The 18,411-nt window shown below is 45.4% G+C and overlaps 1 protein-coding gene across 6 annotated transcripts in view; it reads left to right on the forward strand.

The window, feature by feature from the left end:
• The window catches only part of FAM92A (family with sequence similarity 92 member A), a 393,124-nt gene that overhangs the window by 171,542 nt on the left and 203,171 nt on the right, over positions 1–18,411 (forward strand). For 4 of the 6 annotated variants that reach the window (XM_029591684.1, XM_029591681.1, XM_029591686.1 and 1 more), the window contains one exon: positions 8,487–8,522. In XM_029591684.1, the coding sequence (XP_029447544.1) occupies positions 8,487–8,522 (36 nt within the window). The remainder of the gene's footprint in view (positions 1–8,486; positions 8,523–18,411) is intronic. The other 2 variants (XM_029591683.1, XM_029591682.1) reach the window with 2 other exon arrangements.

Here is an 18,411-nt window from a genome sequence, read left to right on the forward strand (position 1 = left end):
TGTGGTATGGGTTGGAGAAGGATGTGTCATGACGTTAGACGCACTAATACTTCGTAAATGCCCTTAGAAAATGTCTTTTGGAAATGCCCTTAAGAGGGACGTCATCACGTCGTGTCACATGTAGGCATCTTCGGGCGGTGCCCGGGAAGCCAATTTGTGCATTCAGGCAGCATTCTAGTTATCGAGCCTTAACAGCTATGGGCTCATGGTTTAAAAACGGCGAATTTGGAATAAGGATTTTGTTACCTTTTGGAAAATGCTTTGGATCAGAGACAGCTTGTAATAGGAGTGGGGGTGCATTAATTCATCGGGTGAGTAGTACAGCCTAAAGGTGCTTTATATTGAGTCATAGGTTAAAGGCATATGAAAGGAAAGTGGAAATTTTTGTTATCTGTTTCCTGGAAGTGAGAATATTTTGGTAAACATTTTTTGGTGTATTTAAATATTACAGAAGGCTACTCCGGCTGTATTGCCTCTTTTATGTGAAGGTGGTTAAAGGATTGAATTGTCTCTGGTTATGGCAGCAGGTCTACAATTATAAGCATTACGGTAAAAAAGCTTTTTGGTAAGTGTGATTGATGTGTCATGGTTGGTTGACGTTAATGAATGCAGGTGTGTGGTTTTAATGTATGGGTTATTTTTGTAGATGGTATTTCCCCTGATGAAGCCAATTATGGAGAAACAAGGGCCTCTTGTAGGGTGATGTTTGCACTACATTGAATAAACTGAAGAGGTGATTTAGCGCCACAAGAAAAGTGTTGCGTGTCACATATTGAATGAACCGAAGAAGTGATTCAGGGCCATGAATAAGTAGCTGAAGAGTTAGGAGAAGAGAGAAGTCCAGGGAATGGTTCAACAGTCACCATAAAATTCATAATTTAAATATATTTAGTGAATATGAGGATTGTTTAAGTATAGATAAATAATATATGTTTATGCAATAAGTTGTAAATGGCACATCAGCCATAGGGATATATACACACATAAGGAGTTGTAAATGACATGTAAGCCATAGGGATATAATAAGAACTATATGTGTGAGATTGTTCCACTAAATATATGTTAAAGAAAGCGACATTTTTTGCATTTAATTACAAGTTTGTATTATGTTTTTAAATTGTGTAAGTGTGGGCAAGTATGAATGAGGGGAAGGGTGGTTTAAGGTTTGATTCATGATATGACACATGACACATGACATTTTTAATTTTGTGATAGTGGTTTGAAAATAAAGTTTGAAATCTCTCATATACATGTGCATATCTTTTATGCTCCATCTTTACCTTGAATTTTCAAAGCGAACTTATGCACATATTTTCTCTTTGAAAATTCAATGGTAATTGGCCCAGTATATGCACAGAATAACTTGCACAAAGTTGCACCTCCTCTTCAAAGAGTGTAACTTATGCAGATAAACAGGTGCATACTTTTTAAAATAAAAAAGTATACACTTAAGTTCCAACTCCACCTTCCGGAATGCCTCACCCCAGTTTGCATAAAATTAAAATATCACAGAGTTATCTGTGTACTTTTATGCACACTGAGTCCCAGGCTATTTATACCAGCGATTTAGGTATATAAAACATGATTTTATGTGTGTAACTTGCTATGAAAATTCAGTCCTGTGTGGCAAAATCAGTATCCCGGCAGGGGTCAGGCAAAAAGAGATTGGACAGATGGGACAAAGTACTAGGAACGAGGCAAGGACTTGACAAGGCAGGAACCGAAGCAACAAACAGTTGAATGCAGAATGCCCAGTTGCTGAGGTGCCAGCATACCAGCAACTGCGGTTTAAATCTCAGGCAGCGGAAACATCATTCTTTGGTGTCACTGCGCCTTCAAAGAAAGGAGGCACACGTGCATGCCTAGGGAAGGAAGCCGGCATCAGCGTAGTAATGGCAACATCCAGTCGCGAAGAAGTCAGTGGGTCCTGGGTGAGTGAGGCCAGCTGTGGCATGGTTACCACAGTCGGCCAACTGTTACACATCTTACCTAGAGTGGAATCAGTCTGCTGATGCTAACATTTAAAAAGGAGATAAAGCAACTTTTAAATTAGAATGTGGGGGAAAGCAGACAATTGCTCAGCATTGCATGGTTTAGAGGGCGATATCTTTGAAGGATACAAAACTGGGAAGTTAGAGCATCCAATACATAGGTCAATAAAGGCAAAAGTAACCCCCTGCCATTGAATCACCACATCAGGGACCAGGTTTGCCATTGAGCACTATGGTCGCTCTTGATGCCATCGAAGTGCCGGGACACCCTTAATGTCATTGAGATGCAGGACTGCCCTTGGTACTGTAGGGCCTTCTGTGCTGTAGGCATTGATGTGGCGGGTAGCGGCACTGACCTCTGGTGTCAGAGTCCAGGTCTGTTATCGAGACCATGGTTCCCCTCAATGCCATCGGGGCCAACCTCGATATCAATGCCCTCGCTGCTATTTATCTTGAGGCGTCTATGCTATTGATGCCACGGTGCCGACAGCACCATCGATGCCCTGGTACCATAGATGCCGCGATGCCCGTAGTACTCTCTATGCCCCTGGTACCCTATATGCTGTCGGGGTATGTGGCCTAGAGGCCGCGGAAGCCCTCTGCAATTGAGGTGAGTGGCCTCGATGCCGCAGCATCCTTCGATGCATGCCCTTGATGCCGAGACCATCGTGGTGAGTGGCCGCGATGCCATCACAGGATGTGGCCTTGATGCTGTCGCGATGTGGAGCTGCCCCAATACCATTGGCGCATTCAATGCTATCAGAGTGCAGGGCCGCCATGGAGGCCATCGGGCATGTTGGTCACCAATGCCTTTCATTGCTATGTTTTACCATATCGAGCACCACCAATAAGGTGCTGAGATCACCACTGGGTGCCCAGGTCCTTGAGGCATCACCCGCCAGGGCTCTTGAGGGCCCTAAAGTGCCACTGAAGCCCTCAGGCAACAGGGGTTTTCCCCCTTGGACAGATCGAGCATCAGGGTCGCCATTTACTCAAGGCAGTACTCCGGTGCCCTCTGGGCTTCTTGGTGGTGTCCCAGTGGGACTCTGAAGAGCACTGTGCTGTCCCATCAAGCACTACAGCTATTTTGCATGGGGGGGGTGTCAAAGACCCCACCTGGTTTCATGCCCTAGCGGAGCTATCGTCAGCCATAGCTGCTGACAAGAGACGCCATCGAGCTCACTCCATCGACACCCTTGGACATGCAGATGATCCTAGAGGGAACAGTCCATGGCGCTGTCAGTCATCTGTTCCTTTAGGCATCGATGTGCTCTGCTGGGGCTGCAGAGCCTCTGTCTGCAGGTGCCCTTAGCATCCTTGGTACTGCCGTTCCATTGATGCCTTTGGGCACTGGGTGCTCTGTCAGGTGCCACCGGGCAGTCGAAGTTCGTGGGTGCCTGCGGTGCCGGGGATTGTGCTATATACAGTCGATCTGATCCTGATTTGGTCAAGCGCCATTGAAGCTCTGGATGCCGCATCTTTCGGTACCCTTGATGTGACCCTTCATTTGTACACACAATAGCGCTATGGGCCCGGTCACCGTCACCACTGTGGGCATCAGTGGATGTGGTCAGATGCCGCAGAGCTCCATGGGCACAGTCAATAGCCATGGATTTTGCTGCTGTCGTTCATTGAAGAAAATGAAGGTGAGCCATTTACGATGCAGTTTCAAGGGCTGTGTCCAGCCTCTTGGAGCATTCTCAGAGTGATGCCATGGAACGCCATCCTCCACCATTCCATGTTCAGTACAATAGTGGTCCTGGGGGCACCATTGTCACGCTGTTCCTGTTCACAACCACTGTGAGTTACTGTGATAGTGAAGAGCAGCACGTGTGGTCGAGTATAGTGCCTCAGACGGTGACAAGCAGCGTTCTCCCTGTCTGTGCAGTTTCTGCCAAGCCAGGGTTCTGCCATTGTCATGTCATGGTCTCCGCCTCCTCGCCTCATCAGTTCTGCATCACGAAGTGCTGGGAAGCACTGGCGGGGAAGGCATCATTACACACTGTTATTTGCCTTTTGGCAGTGCATAGCCATCTACTCCATCAAGTGGATACCACTGTATGAGTACTGGTTACCGTGTTTTCACAGCGAAGAGCTTTTTTTTTTCAGTTGCCCTCTACCGTATGGGTGTGTGTGTGTGTTTCCCTTGTGGCGAGCACAACAAGTTATACACCACAGCCACAGGACTGATCTAGGACTGTGTCCCTGATCAATTCCTAAGAGGAGTGGACACTGGGAAGATAGTATTGGGAGTCCTCTCCTCCCTCAGAAGAGGAATATGTTTCTCTACCCCTCCCATGTCACGAACCCCTTTTGTGGGGAAGCCCCTGAGGTTCTATCCCTGGCATGTTTATATCTGAACCGAAGTCTCGATTCTTGAACCAGCACATCTGGGGATCCAGGGCCAAGGAACAGGAGAGGCAATCATTGGACCATTTTTTGCTGGAGCTCCTCCATTGATTACTGTAACCACTCTTCTGAGAATAGTTGCCAGTGGTGTATTGGTTGCTTCTGAACTTCAGTAATTGTATCTCAACTCTCCTCAGGAGAGTTGAAAGGTTTTTGGGATTGGGAAGCCTCTGTTCACATTTCTTCTCTACCTCCAAGGAGGGGAGATTTGACCGGGATCCTGAGCAACCCTTATGGGTTCCCCTCTGGACGACAGATTATCCATCCCTACAAGGGGTGTCCCTCGTTTTCCGTTCCCAGAGAAGGGATGTCACCACTTCTACTGGCAATTGCTCTCTGTTTCCTCATGAGCACAGAGAGCTGGTCGAGCGGTAGTGCTCTCCTTCGGTCGTTCTAGGCCCAGCAGGTCTATTTCGCGAAGGAGCCTCTCCTGGGTAGCTCCCAGGTGAACCTCAAGGGTTTCTCCCATTCAGGAGTCACCTTGATGCCTGCTGAGCTCAATGGGCCGTTATAGCCAGTCATTTTCGCCTGTAGGATGCTGTCTCAGTGAGGAAGGTTCTAGTCCATCTAATTGGCGAGTATGCTTTTCAACCTCTCTCCATATCCATGGCTTAAGGGAGTCGGAGGACGAGAGACCCCGCAACAAATGTGCTCTCTTGGTTGTAGTGGCTTACAGGCTATACTTCCCCTCTTTAGAGAGAACCCTGTCTGCAGACAGGGGAGTCCTGGTTCATGTAAAGATTGTTCTATTACTGAACCTCTTGCTTCCTTGGGGGACGTTTTTGCTCTCATGGCTGGGGTATTAATACCTTTGCTAGGTGCTTGGCAATCTGTTCCAAGATCACCCTGGCCGTGCCCTTCAGGTTTCCAGGCCAATGAAGAAATCCTGTTTGACAGGACTTGTGGTAACCTGGCTTCCTATCTCTTAGTGGAGTAATTCTGGATTTCTTCCCTGGGGAATTTGCCCTCAGTTACAGCTGTTCCAAGCAGGCTGAGGGCTCTGTCTTGGTGGGTAATGCTCTACTGGAATCGGCAGTGAGTTATTCTCTTTGGGTTGCGATATGCTGTCTAGCAACTTGTGCTTACCCTGGTAGTCCAGCAGTCTGCCTCCTTGTGTTCTCGCTCCCTCTGACTTCCACTTGGAATGTTGGGGGGGGGGGGGGGGGAGAAAAAGCTAAGGCATTCAAGGTATATTTTAGTGTATATCTGCAGGGAAGGATACACCATGTTTTTTCCCTATATTTTCACCAGGCTCTGGCCAATACTGCCTTTTGCTTTCTCTCTTCACTAGGTCGCCCAAAGTGCCTTCCTGCTTACCTGAATGTTCCTGTAGACAGAATGGATGGCCCTGCTCTTGCCAGGGTGCAGTGTGGGTGAGCTTCAGGCCTAATGTTTCTCCCTGCTTGGGAGTTGGGCTAGCTATCTATTCAGGAGTTGCTGTTCATCCTCTGAAATTCTTGCCACTGTCCTCCATGGTCAACTAGATCTAGGGCTTCAGCATATAGGGTCTGTCTCAGGCCCTGCATTGTTGCTGATTATTCTCCCTGCGTTGCTTGGGTTTTTCTGCCCATTGTGCCTATCAGTCACACATTGGCACACTTCCACAGAGACATTTTGTCCTTTGGAGTCAGTGGACCGCAGTTTCTTTCTGGGGAGTTCTTAGGCCCCAGTTGGGTTTTTGGTTGTCTTCCTACACCGAAGGAAACTGTGTGGTCTTCATCCAAGAGTCCTTCTCTTGTTTACAACTCAAGGCTTTTTCCTGTACCCAGGAGGTTCTAGGCTTACTTCATTGTTAGGGTTACTGATCTGAAACGCTGCTTGTAATGTTTTCTGTGATGCGGAGTATACTTCTGCTCGCACTCGCATCACTCCTCAGACTTAGGCGCCCCTACTATGCATGAGGGTTTTGTGTCTGTCATTACTATGCTTTTCTTTGTAGAACCCAGCTCTTGTCCCGCGTGGACCCCTTGTGGGTCGACTGCCTCAGGCAAATGGGAAGACCGGTAGTGCTTCTGCACTGTGTGGTTTCCCACTTTGTCCTGGTCGGACAGCCTCTAGCTAGGGAATCGCCCATGTGTGAGGACTACCATCCTGCTTGTCCTTGAAGAAAGAGTTGATTACCTGTAACAGGTGTTCTCCAAGGACAACAGGATGTTAGTCCTCACGAAACCCACCCACCTCCCTTGGGATTTGGTTTCTCCATGTATTAGCATTATTATGAACAAAGAGAGGGAAAAGGATCAACAGTCCAATCCACAAAACTTCAACTAATTAATGGCAAATGACAATATCATAAAGATCTTTGCTTTGGAATTTCAATCCGCGGCCTCTCGCCTCGCAATGGGCCGCAAGCCTTAATCAGCTTACAAAGCAGAATTTAATATTTAATCATTTATTGTCATATTGCTCATATCAGTACTAAACTTTATTCTAATCTCTTAATTTTTTGCCACAATTTTATTTCCAAACTTCCCTAAAAAAGGTATAAATGTGAAACAAAAGCTATTCTTCCCACCAACATTAAAAATTGAGAAAAAAATTTTTAACTCCAAAATTTAGAGAGAGGAATACTTAGCCCATGCTGTGTGAAATATCAATTGAATCATTCCCGACATGAATCATGTTTCGATTGTAGAAAAATAAAATTGTGGCAAAAAATTAAGAGATTAGAATAAAGTTTAGTACTGATATGAGCAATATGACGACAAATGATTAAATATTAAATTCTGCTTTGTAAGCTGATTAAGGCTTGCGGCCCATTGCGAGGCGAGAGGCCGCGGATTGAAATTCCAAAGCAAAGATCTTTATTGTATTGTCATTTGCCATTAATTAGTTGAAGTTTTGTGGATTGGACTGTTGATCCTTTTCCCTCTCTTTGTTTGTTTTTGATTGCATTAGTGAGGTGTTCTGCTTCTTTGCTTGTTGATTATTTAGCATTATTATGGACAGAGGGACTCTGCCTAGGGGGCACGGTGATGACCACAGCTGCACATGCTCAATAGGGCATGTTTGAAAGTTTTAGATTCTTTGAGATCAAAGTTCCGTGCCAGACTGCATCCGATGTTGTCGCCCATGTGTGAGGACTAACATCCTACTGTCCTTGGAGAGCACCTATCACAGGTAAGCAGCTCTGCTTTCTATTACTGTCCAGCTGATATCATGGCCCCTTGTTCTGGAGTTATTTTTACTTTGAAAGTCAAGTGATATACAGCCAGATCCACTGTGGTTCATGGGATCTGTCGAGTGTTTGGGATCCTGCCAGATACTGGTGATCTGGATTGACCACTAATGGAAACAGGATGCTGGGCTTGATGGACCCTCGGTCTGACCCATTATGGCAATTCTTATGTTCTACATAAATATAAGTACCAATAGTGCCCTCTATTCACACAATCACAGGATGCCTTTTATATGAATGACCTTCATACTAGGCTTCATCGAATAGTATTCAAACTTTTGGACCTAGCCTTTTATATAATCATCTGTCACATATATGAGAAATATGCAGCATTTACATTTGAAGATAAGTGCAAAGTTACTTTGGAACTAAAAAACAGAAATTATTGCATTTAAAAACAATTTTCTAAAAAAAAAAAAGTTGAACTATTTTATAAATGTGACCGATTATATAAAAGGCTGAGTCCAAAAGTTTGATTACTATACGATGAAGCCTAGTATGAAGGTCATTCATATAAAAGGCGTCCTGTTGATTGAGTGAATAGAGGGCACTGTTGGTACTTATATTTATATAGTGTATGTGCACCATAGTCCTAACATTTAACTAGAAGGGTGTACGTGATTAAGAGGTTGATTGAATTCCTATGTTCTTACATACTTGGTCAATAAATACCAGTGAATTGGTAAAAATCCCAGCTTTCTTGCCCATAGGGATAACTTTTGTAATTAGGTACTGTATAATTTTGAATGATCATGAATGAAACAAGTAATACAGTTCTTGATGAAACTAACATTGTTGTGAAATTTATCCAGAATTTTAGTAAGATGAATCTGTTGTATTCTTTTAGTGCTGTAACTGTAATGTTTATTTTTAAATTATCCTTTATTTTCCTTTATAATGAACTTCAGTCACAGGTGGGAGACTTCAGGACAAATAACATCAAAGTAATAGAAATTCAATCTTTAAAAATGTTCATGTTTTAGAACTTCATCTTACTGCAAACTCCTATGATACATATAGGGATTCTGTACCATATACAAACATTGACAGTAATCTGTGTTATCAAGAACATATTTTGTATTTGAACTGTTGAATTTTCTAATCTAGGTTATAGTGCAGTTAAATTAGATACACAGTTTAAACTTTTGTAACAATGTCTTTGGTATTTATAACTTGTGTAGAGTTTTGGGACTTCATCATAACATTTATTTAACTCTGTGTAGAAGATGTGATTTTCAGAGATTTTTCAAACTACCTTAATTGGGTATGAAAATAATGCAAGCCCCCCAGCTGTGCATGTACAAGAGCCATTCCTGTCTGTTCTGCAAACAGCTTCTAGAAGTATGAACAAATCTATGAAAGAGGTGTCTAGCAAAAGCTGAGGACTTATACATATTACTAAATAGGTAAATGTTCAAAAAATGGATCTTGGGTTAATTTTTAAAGGCTTTAGTCGGGGCAGCTCTAGCCGCCTCTTCTCTTCTTGAGGAGGGGCTGAAGTAGCCTAGACAGAAAATTTGGGGGCAGGGGAATGCAGTATACATTATAACTGCATAAAGACAACCAACAGATTTAAACAACCTCAGCCTCACTGCTTTTCTACTGCTCCTGAAAATAAATTACAGAGGTAGTTTTTCTTTTAAAATTAGCATAAACTACTTGTGCTTTTTTAAAAGCACCTGCATACTTTTCACCTCCTCTTTTTGTGCGGGCAATTAAGGAGGGTAAAATATCATATGTACTTTATTTTTTTTTATTTTTTTTTAATGTGCACTTGCTGTTTCCATTCCTGACTTAAACATGTCTTCGGGAACAACTCTTTAGAGACTGTCTAAAAGTGGAAGCCCCTGTGTACTTTCATCAGGGCAAAGGATTGGCAGTTTTCAGACAGGATAATCTAGTGCATTAATCTGTTTTAGTTCAAATGTGTTTTATTCATTTTTCATCAGACAAACACATTTCCATATAACAAATATCTGTGGAACAATATTATACATATCAATTACAGAATCAATCCCACGTGGAAGAACCCTTCACTCCCACCCCACCCCATTCTCCCCCTTTGCATTAATCTGTTTTAGTGCAGATAGTTTGCTGTGAAAATTGTCCTCACAATATAGAATTTGTCTTTCAAGAATCATGTCATTTAATATTCAGATTGGTATTCAACATGTTATACAGAGAAAGGAATGGTATATTTCTTTGACATTTCTTCTGTCTCCTTCCTATCACTTTTCTCCATGCTTCTCTTTTATGTCTCTTCCTTCACAACTACCATTTTTCACTTTCCATCTTTTCTTTCTCCAACCCTTCACCCAGTGGTATGCTTCTACCTGCCCTTTCCCACTGCTCTACCTTTCTCCTCCCCTTGAACCTTCTAGTCTTCCATCTCCCCCTCTGCCTCATTATCTTTTCCCACTCCTCCATTTCTATCTCTTCCTACTCTTCCATGTCTCCCAACCCCTTTAGGCTCCTGCCTCTTCTCAACACTCTTATCTGCCCTTGCCCTTTGGTTCCATCTTCTCATTCTTAGGTTCTCGCTGCCCTTCCCTTTCATACAGACTTTGAGTTGGCAGATATAAATAAAACAAAAATTAAGAGAATCCTCTAAGTCTTTCTCCCCTCTTTTCTTTCCTGGCTTCTCTGCCTTTAAAGATTTATTAAATAAATAAATAAATAAATGAAAAGGAAACAGGAGAGCAACTCGACTTGATGGTTTCTTTTCTGCGAGTAGTGTTGCTAGCATTGAGGTAAGTTCCTCTAACTTTTATGGCGAGTTCCTGCAGCACCACTCTAATCTGACCGTGCACACTCCTGTTGGAGAAAGAGAAAGGCCGCCAGTACTCAGTTTGTGGCTGCAAGTTTGCATCTTCCGCTTCAGGGATTTTATGTGCTTGCCTCAAAAACAAAGGAGTGCCTGGAGAGAATTCTAAGGCCTCCACTTCTATATCAGCAGGGCCAGCTGCCATAGGAATTGAGTCCTCTTTTTCCTGCTCAGGGATCAGGGCTGCACAGTCTACGGAATCAGTATTTTAGGCGGGAATGGCTGCCATTTTAGTTGCAGGACACTCTGAATCACCCAGCCATTTTTTTTGGAGTCCCCATGTTTATCCCCAGTTGGAGATGGGAACTCTGAAGCTTCTGTCCCTTCAGGCCTTCCTCCCTCAGGGGAGTTTTCCCAAAGTTCTTTAGATTTCCCATTGATAACAGGGCTGAATTAGCCATGCTGTCTGGGAAGCGTCGTGACCCGAGGTAGGCGGAGTCTCCTCAGCTAGTAACAGAGCTTTGACTCTGTGCGGCTGCGAGGTGGTGTTCCCGTGCAGTTCCCTCTTCTCCTCAGTTTCTTTTATTCCACGAGCCGATCGCACGAGGAGCTTTTTCTTCTCACACGATTTTTTCCTCACGGAAGATTTTTCATCATTTTTTCTTCTCAATTTTTCATCGAATTGAATCCCAGATGGCTCCCCAAGCTGTCTGAATTCAAATATTGCCAATGTGGCAAAATTATGTCCTTAACGGATGGACATAATTACTGCTACCTGTGCCTAGGCCCGGAACACGACCAATTGTCGTGTAGAGACTGCGGCCGCATGTCTCCCCGGGCCCAGCGGCACAGGGCAGCGAAGATAGAGCACCTACGGACCGGCCCCTATGCACCACTGACCTCTGTCCACTCATTGCCAGGACCGGCGAAAGTCGGGTAAGGCCCTACAAAAAGGGCTTCATCAGTAGACCCTCTGCAGTGCGCCGTAATCTCCCATCGGGATCCCATAAGCCGAACCTACCCTTAAAACAAGTCGGGGCTCCGACATTGGAGGGTGTGTCGCAGGGAAAAGGAGATGGTCGAAGAGTATCAGGCTTTCTAAGCCTAAAGAACCCCTCCATTCGGTGTCGAAGCAATGGAAGCATGATGCTTCCACGACTCAACACGCTTCTACGGCGCAACCACGACGCACGGAGCAGATTCGACGCAGGTACGAAGCAAGGAGCATTTAAACTGCTGGGCACACATTCGAAGCACGACTCATCAAAAAAGGTAGCATCGGACTCGAGCCAGGGCGCAAGTTTTCATCATATTTCGAATGAAGTAAACCGTACTCCCAAGGAGAAAGGGGGACAACCGGTGCACAGTAAAGGCGTTCCTACGAGGCAGACCTCATCAGACCAAATATCTCTATTTTTAGAGACTACTCCTAAGAAAAGGTCTCAAAAAAAGAAACACCAAGAAGTTTCCCCCACTGCTTCTACATCCAGTAGAGACATTGACTTGGAGCTTCTTTCCACAGCAGAAACCTCTTCATCACTACAATCTATTGCGAGTGACCACTCTCTCTCCGGAAGGTCATCAGCTTCTAAATCCAAAGGACTGTCTTCCACACATCAAACTCCTTTGACCAAGAGACATCATTTGACTCCGATCACCAAGACCACATCTCAAATTGTAGACTCTTTACCTGCTCATTTTCCTTCAAAACTAAAAAGGTCAAAGATTTACATTCCTCCGTAGGGAACACTTGCAGAATCTGCCATGTCAAAGATCTCAGAGGCGCTATCCGCTCTCTTTCAAGATTTGGAACAGGCTAACCAGTTATCTCCTGAGTCTCCCTCACAGACTCCTCCATCACCTTCACCATCTCCTATTCCACAAGAACCTTATTCAGAACCGGAATTTCAACCTACCAGCCCGGTTTCCCAAATTTCGATTGCTTCCTCTAATTCTTCGACGGTGCTTCCTTCTGATTCCCCAGAGGGACCACTGCAACCTTATTCCCCCCAGAAGACTTATCCTATGCTAGGTTTATTGAAAAGGTGGGTACCATCCTCCAATCCTGACAGGGAAAATACCAGACCCAAGGGCTGAAATGATGGGAATTCTAAAGATATTCGAAGCTCCCGCTGAACCAACTCCCCTACCACCACATGATGTCTTACAGAATCTTCTTTTAAAAAATTGGAAGACCCCTTTTTCCACTATAGCAATTTCCAGAAAGATTGATATAAAATACAAAATACGAAATTCATCCATTTACGAGACTCCTCAACTTCCCCATCAATCTGTCGTCGTGGAGTCCGCTCTTTCAATAGCAAAATGCTCCAAGCTTCATTCCACCGCCCCGCCAGTTAAAGAAAGTAAATGCTTGGATGACTTTGCAAAGAAGGTGTACCACTCCTCGATGTTAACCTCCAGGATTCAACATCACAAATTTTATACCACGCAGTACCTTTTTGAAACTCTGCAGAAATTGCGCCCTCTTTGCATCTCAGAAGACAACACACTCTCCCACAACCCTTTCTAGATCTAGATTTTTGAGTCCTTTGAATCGACATCATGAGCTTCTGCTATGTACATTGCTGCCAGGCGTCTTGCATGGCTCAAAGCCAGTGCTATTCGAACAGATGTCCATGAAAAACTAGCAGATATTCCATGTGTGGGAAACAATCTTTTTAGTGATCAATTTACAGATATGGTATGTCGTCTCAAGGAGCAATCTGCAGTGGTACAATCACTTACCTACACAGTAGAACCACAAAAACATCAACAGAGATATCAACCATTTTACCGCCGTCTGTATTACCCAAGGGCATATTCTCGACCCTTTACTCAGTATAGACAACACCCATATACTTCTTCCAGGTCCACACCCCAGGCTGCAACAAGGGGAAGACCTAGACAACAAAAACAAGCACTGGCTGCACAACAAAAACAGCCATCATAGTCTTTTTGAGTGCGATTCAGCCACCACCATCCCCAGATTTCATAGGAGAACGTCTTCGATTCTTCCTCACCAATTGGGAATCCATTACCTCAGACCAATGGGTAATCAACATCAACAAAGAGGGTGGCCAACTAAATTTCAAATCTATCCCACCTCTTCCTCACATATCTTCAATACGGACAGTACCCACTCATACAACATCCCTCAGGACAGAGTTAACCAACCCGACCCTGCAGTATTCCAAACAAACAATCCCTCTTCATCTTCAGAATCAAGGATTCTATTCCCAATATTTCCTTATTCCAAAGAAATCAGGGGGCCTCCGTCCTATTCTGGATATCTGTCTCCTAAACCAACACATTCAGAGAGAAAAATTCAAGATGACCTCTCTCAAGAACATCCTACCTCTGTTACAACCCAACGATTGGCTGTGCTCCATCGACCTGAAGGATGCCTACTCCCATATTCCAAGTCACCCTTCCTTTTGGCAATACCTCTGTTTTCAAGTTCAGAATTCGCATTACCAATACAAAGTTCTCCTTTTTGGTCTTTCTTCAGCCCCTAGGGTATTCACGAAATGCCAAGCAGTGGTGGTGGCTTATCTCAGACAGATGTCGATCCAAATATTTCCTTACCTGGACGATTGGTTGATAGTGGCTTCCAATCCATCCACTCTCCAGGAGCACACATTACGCACCATAAATTGCCTTCAAAAGTTGGGATTCCTGATCAACTTCGAAAAATCCAAACTCCAACCTACACAAATACTTCAGTTTATAGGTGCTCTCATAAATACGATAGAACAGAAAGCATATCTCCCATCAGACAGAATGCACATTCTTGTGACGTTAGCAAACAGCCTAATCAACAAATGTCAAGCATCTGCATGCCAAATCCTTCAACTTCTGGGGCATATGGCGGCGGCCATCTATGTAGTTCCCCACACCTAACTTCACATGCACCGCTTACAATGGGGATTAAAGACGCAGTGGTCTCAGTTTCTACAACCACTCAGCCCCAAGATATGCATTACCAACTCAATGAAAGAGGACATTCTTTGGTGGCTCTCTCCTTCCAACCTTTCAACGGGAGCCCCCTTCCGTCTACCTCCACATCAGCTTGCACTCACTACGGACATGTCCAAGAAGGGTTGGGGGGCCCACCTAGGCATCCTAAAGACACAAGGTCTCTGGACTCCCCAAGAATCTCGGTACCAGATCAATCTCTTAGAACTGCGAGCAATATGGAAAGCACTTCAAACCTTTTCCACTCAAATCCGTTACTCATGGTGTATACCGAAAACCAAGTGGCAATGTTTTACATAAACAAGGAAGGAGGGTCCGGTTTTTGGATACTGTGTCAGGAAGCACTTCGAATACTTCATTGGACTCTCAATTTCCAAATCTCCCTCCAAGCAACTTACCTTCCGGGCCTAGACAATATAACAGCAGATCCTCTAAGCAGAGTGTTCCATCCACACGAGTGGACCCTGAATCCAGAAGTAGCAGAAAACATTTTTTAAAAATGGGGGTTTCCATCAATAGATCTCTTCGCTACAGAAAGCAACCGACAAGTTCAAACCTTCTGCTCAATTTATCCCAGCAGCATATGGTTGGCCCCCGATGCCTTTCTCATTCCATGGACAACAGGCTTGATGTATGCTTATCCTCCCATTCCGCTAATTTCTCCGACAATTCAAAAATGCATACAAGATGTGGCGGACATGATACTCATCGCTCCAGCATGGCCAAGACAACCATGGTATGCGTATCTGATCCGTCTTTCCATACACCCACCAATACTACTTCAAAACCATCCACATCTTCTGTCACAGGAAGAGGGCTCTCTTCTTCACCCGATGAATCAATCGCTTCATCTCACAGCATGGAGATTGAACAGCAGGTATGGACTCACCTTAATTTACCCACTGAGGTGGAAGACATTCTATACGCGTCGAGGAAACCTTCCACCAAACGAAACTATACAGGTAAATGGCATCGCTATCTCTCCTGGTGCAATCCTAGGAACATAAATCCCTTTTCTGCTACCGCTTCTCAATTACTACAGTATCTGCACACACTATACAAAGCAGGTTTAGCTACCACTTCGGTCAGAGTACACATTAGTGCTATTGCAACGTTTCATGACCAGCATCATGATTTGCCCATATCGAATCATCCATTAATATCTAGATTCATGAAAGGCATGTTATGACTCCGCCCGCCGGTAATTAAAACACCAGTACCATGGGATCTCAACGTAGTATTGGAACAGCTCATGCTACCACCCTTTGAACCAATGGACACCAGCCACATAAAATATGTGACATGGAAAACTGTGTTTCTAGTGGCCATTACATCAGCATGGAGGGTCAGTGAACTGCAAGCATTGGTTCACTACTCCCCTTATCTAGAATTTTACCATGATAAAGTAACTCTCCGACCTCACCCTACCTTTCTCCCAAAGGTGGTTTCTGCTTTTCATATAAATCAAACCATCACTCTCCCCATTTTTATGCCAAAGCTGCATGCCAATGACCGAGAGAAACTTTTACATACTCTAGACTGTAAAAGAGCTCTAGCATACTATAAACAAGACTGATTGCACTTCTAGGCACTCTCAACTGTTCCTATCATTTAATCCCAATGACCCGGGCCAACCCGTTTCAAAAAGGACTATAGCCAGTTGGTTATCACAATGTATTCTATTTTGCTACAATAAACGTTCCATAAAACTTGATGATAAGCCTAAGGCGCACCAGATAAGTGCCACAGCAGCATCAGTTGCCCACTTAAACAATGTTCCACTACTGGATATCTGCAAGGCGGCAACATGGTCCTCCATTCATACCTTCACAGGTCACTATTCCCTTCAACAACAAACGACCTCTGATGCAGCTCTAGGCACAGCAGTCTTATCAATAACACAAAAGCTATGAGACTGTCTACTACTTCAAAGTTTGCTGTCCAAACGTACAAAAAACATTCTACATGGACACAACCAGGGAGCTTGGGACTCTCAGACAGCATGGCTAATTCAGCCCTACTATCGACGGGAAAAAGCAAGTTTGATTACCGTAAACGGTGTTTCCGTGGATAGCAGGATGAATTAGCCATGCGTTCCCTCCCTCCTCCCTAGACAGTCAACTACAGTACACACATACCTTACCTTCTCGCTTTGCTGTAAAGAAACTGAGGAGAAGAGGGAACCGTGCGGGAACACCACCGCGCAGCGCACAGAGTCAAAACTCTGTTACTAGCTGAGGAGACTCCGCCTACCTCGGGTCGCAGTGTTTCCCAGACAGCATGGCTAATTCATCCTGCTATCTATGGAAACATCGTTTACGGTAAGCAAACTTGCTTTTTCTTCGGTCCTTTTGTGCTATTAAGCCTGCTGGAGACATGCAGTTCTCCTAGGACAAGCAGGATAGTCCTCCCAGATGGGTGGACATCATCAGATGGAGCCCGGCTTTGGAAAACTTTGACTAGCACACTGAGCATGCCCAGCATGCCACTATTCGCACAGCAAGCAGGGTCCTTCTTCAATCTCTTTTCTTTCCGCGAAGCAGTCGCCTCGCGGTTCTTGAAACTCTCCAAAAATTTTCAAAAACGTTTCATCAAGGAATTCTCCGTTTTCTTCCGCACAAGGTCCCTCTTCGCTATCAGTTCCCCCAGCATCTCGGCAGGTGTTTCTCTTATTCCTTGCGGTCGATTCCTGAGCATGTCACCTCCCGATGGCCACCAGCCATCAGCCACTCGCCAGCTTATTTTTATGGTGTTGTCCGGTTTTCATAAATGCTCCCAGTGCCCATGGACCATGTCTCTCATGGATATGCATGAGGTCTGTATCCTCTGCCATGATGTCGGGAAGCCCCAATTGTGCTCAGAGGACCCCCAACAGCCGACGTTCCTGGCCGGACAAGATGAATCAGCTTTTTGGTGCCAAAAAGTCAGCTCCATCGATTCCGGCATCAGGAACTTCGATACAGAAGGGTTGTGGAGACCCCTCCAACTCAGCATCGCCCTCTACGTCCCATCCAATCCCTCTTCACGAAGAGAAGGGCTCTGGGACCGGCCCTCTCCGTCTTCTGACCATTCCAAGGCATCTGGATCATCTGCTTCCTTGGCGCTGGAGAAGGACTGGGCTGAGCACCACGGGAAGCACTGGCACTGGCAGTCGTCGCATGGGACCAGTGTTGATTCCGGAGGAGCACCGGCTCATGTCAAGCCTCCCCCGAAGTGACCTCGTGGTGAAGAGCCCCCATCCTCTTACAAACCCGGAAGTCCCAGGTGTTCCCCATCGTGTGCGGTACCATCCACCGAGCCTCCTCTGGCCCCCCATGGAGGCTCTGGTGACGCCTCATCATCCTCCTCTTCCATCGTCCGCGTTCTCATTGCCGAACTTTCAGGAGGAGTTGAACCACAGGGTGCAACAGGCGATGCTCTGAACCCTCCAGAGCATTGAACTGCCCCTGGCACCGGCCCCCATACTGGTGCCGGAGCCAGCGCCTCCACTGCTACTCTCCTGCTGCAGCGTCTCGACGTCCTGTTGGGCATTCTACCAACTCAGCTGGTGCTCAGGGCTCTTTCGGTTCCCCATTGGCGACCAAGGTCCCCTCCAGAGCGATACCAATTATTGGATCCTCTGAGGAGGAAGAAACGCAACCGCGCCCAAGGCCCTCGAAAGCACCTGCACTCCCCGAGCCCATACCTGGGCCATCAGCAGTCCCAGGACCGTTGGTTCCCTCAGGGCCCTTGTTACTTCTGGCACCACTGATGCCCTTGAGGCCTTCAGCACCGAGATTGCCCAGAAACACCTCGATGCCACTACCGAGGGGAATGGGCGCCTGCCTCCCTCATCGTCCTCTCGGGGATGTCAGTGAGGAGGATGCACCATATGATCCCTGGGGGGATGATTCATCGAAGTCCTCTTCTGAGGACTCTGGCAACCTGTCACCCGAGCCTTCTCCGCCGGATAGAGTCGTTGCTCTGCCCAGAAGACCTCTCCTTCACTGGCTTTGCCAAGGCTATGGCAGAAGCCATTCCTTTTCAACTCTTCATAGAGGAGGGACACCCAACACAAATTGCTGGAGGTCCTCCAGTTTGTGGATTGTCCT

The sequence above is a fragment of the Rhinatrema bivittatum genome, chromosome 2 (genome assembly GCF_901001135.1).
Source record: "Rhinatrema bivittatum chromosome 2, aRhiBiv1.1, whole genome shotgun sequence".
NCBI classification, from domain to species: domain Eukaryota; kingdom Metazoa; phylum Chordata; class Amphibia; order Gymnophiona; family Rhinatrematidae; genus Rhinatrema; species Rhinatrema bivittatum.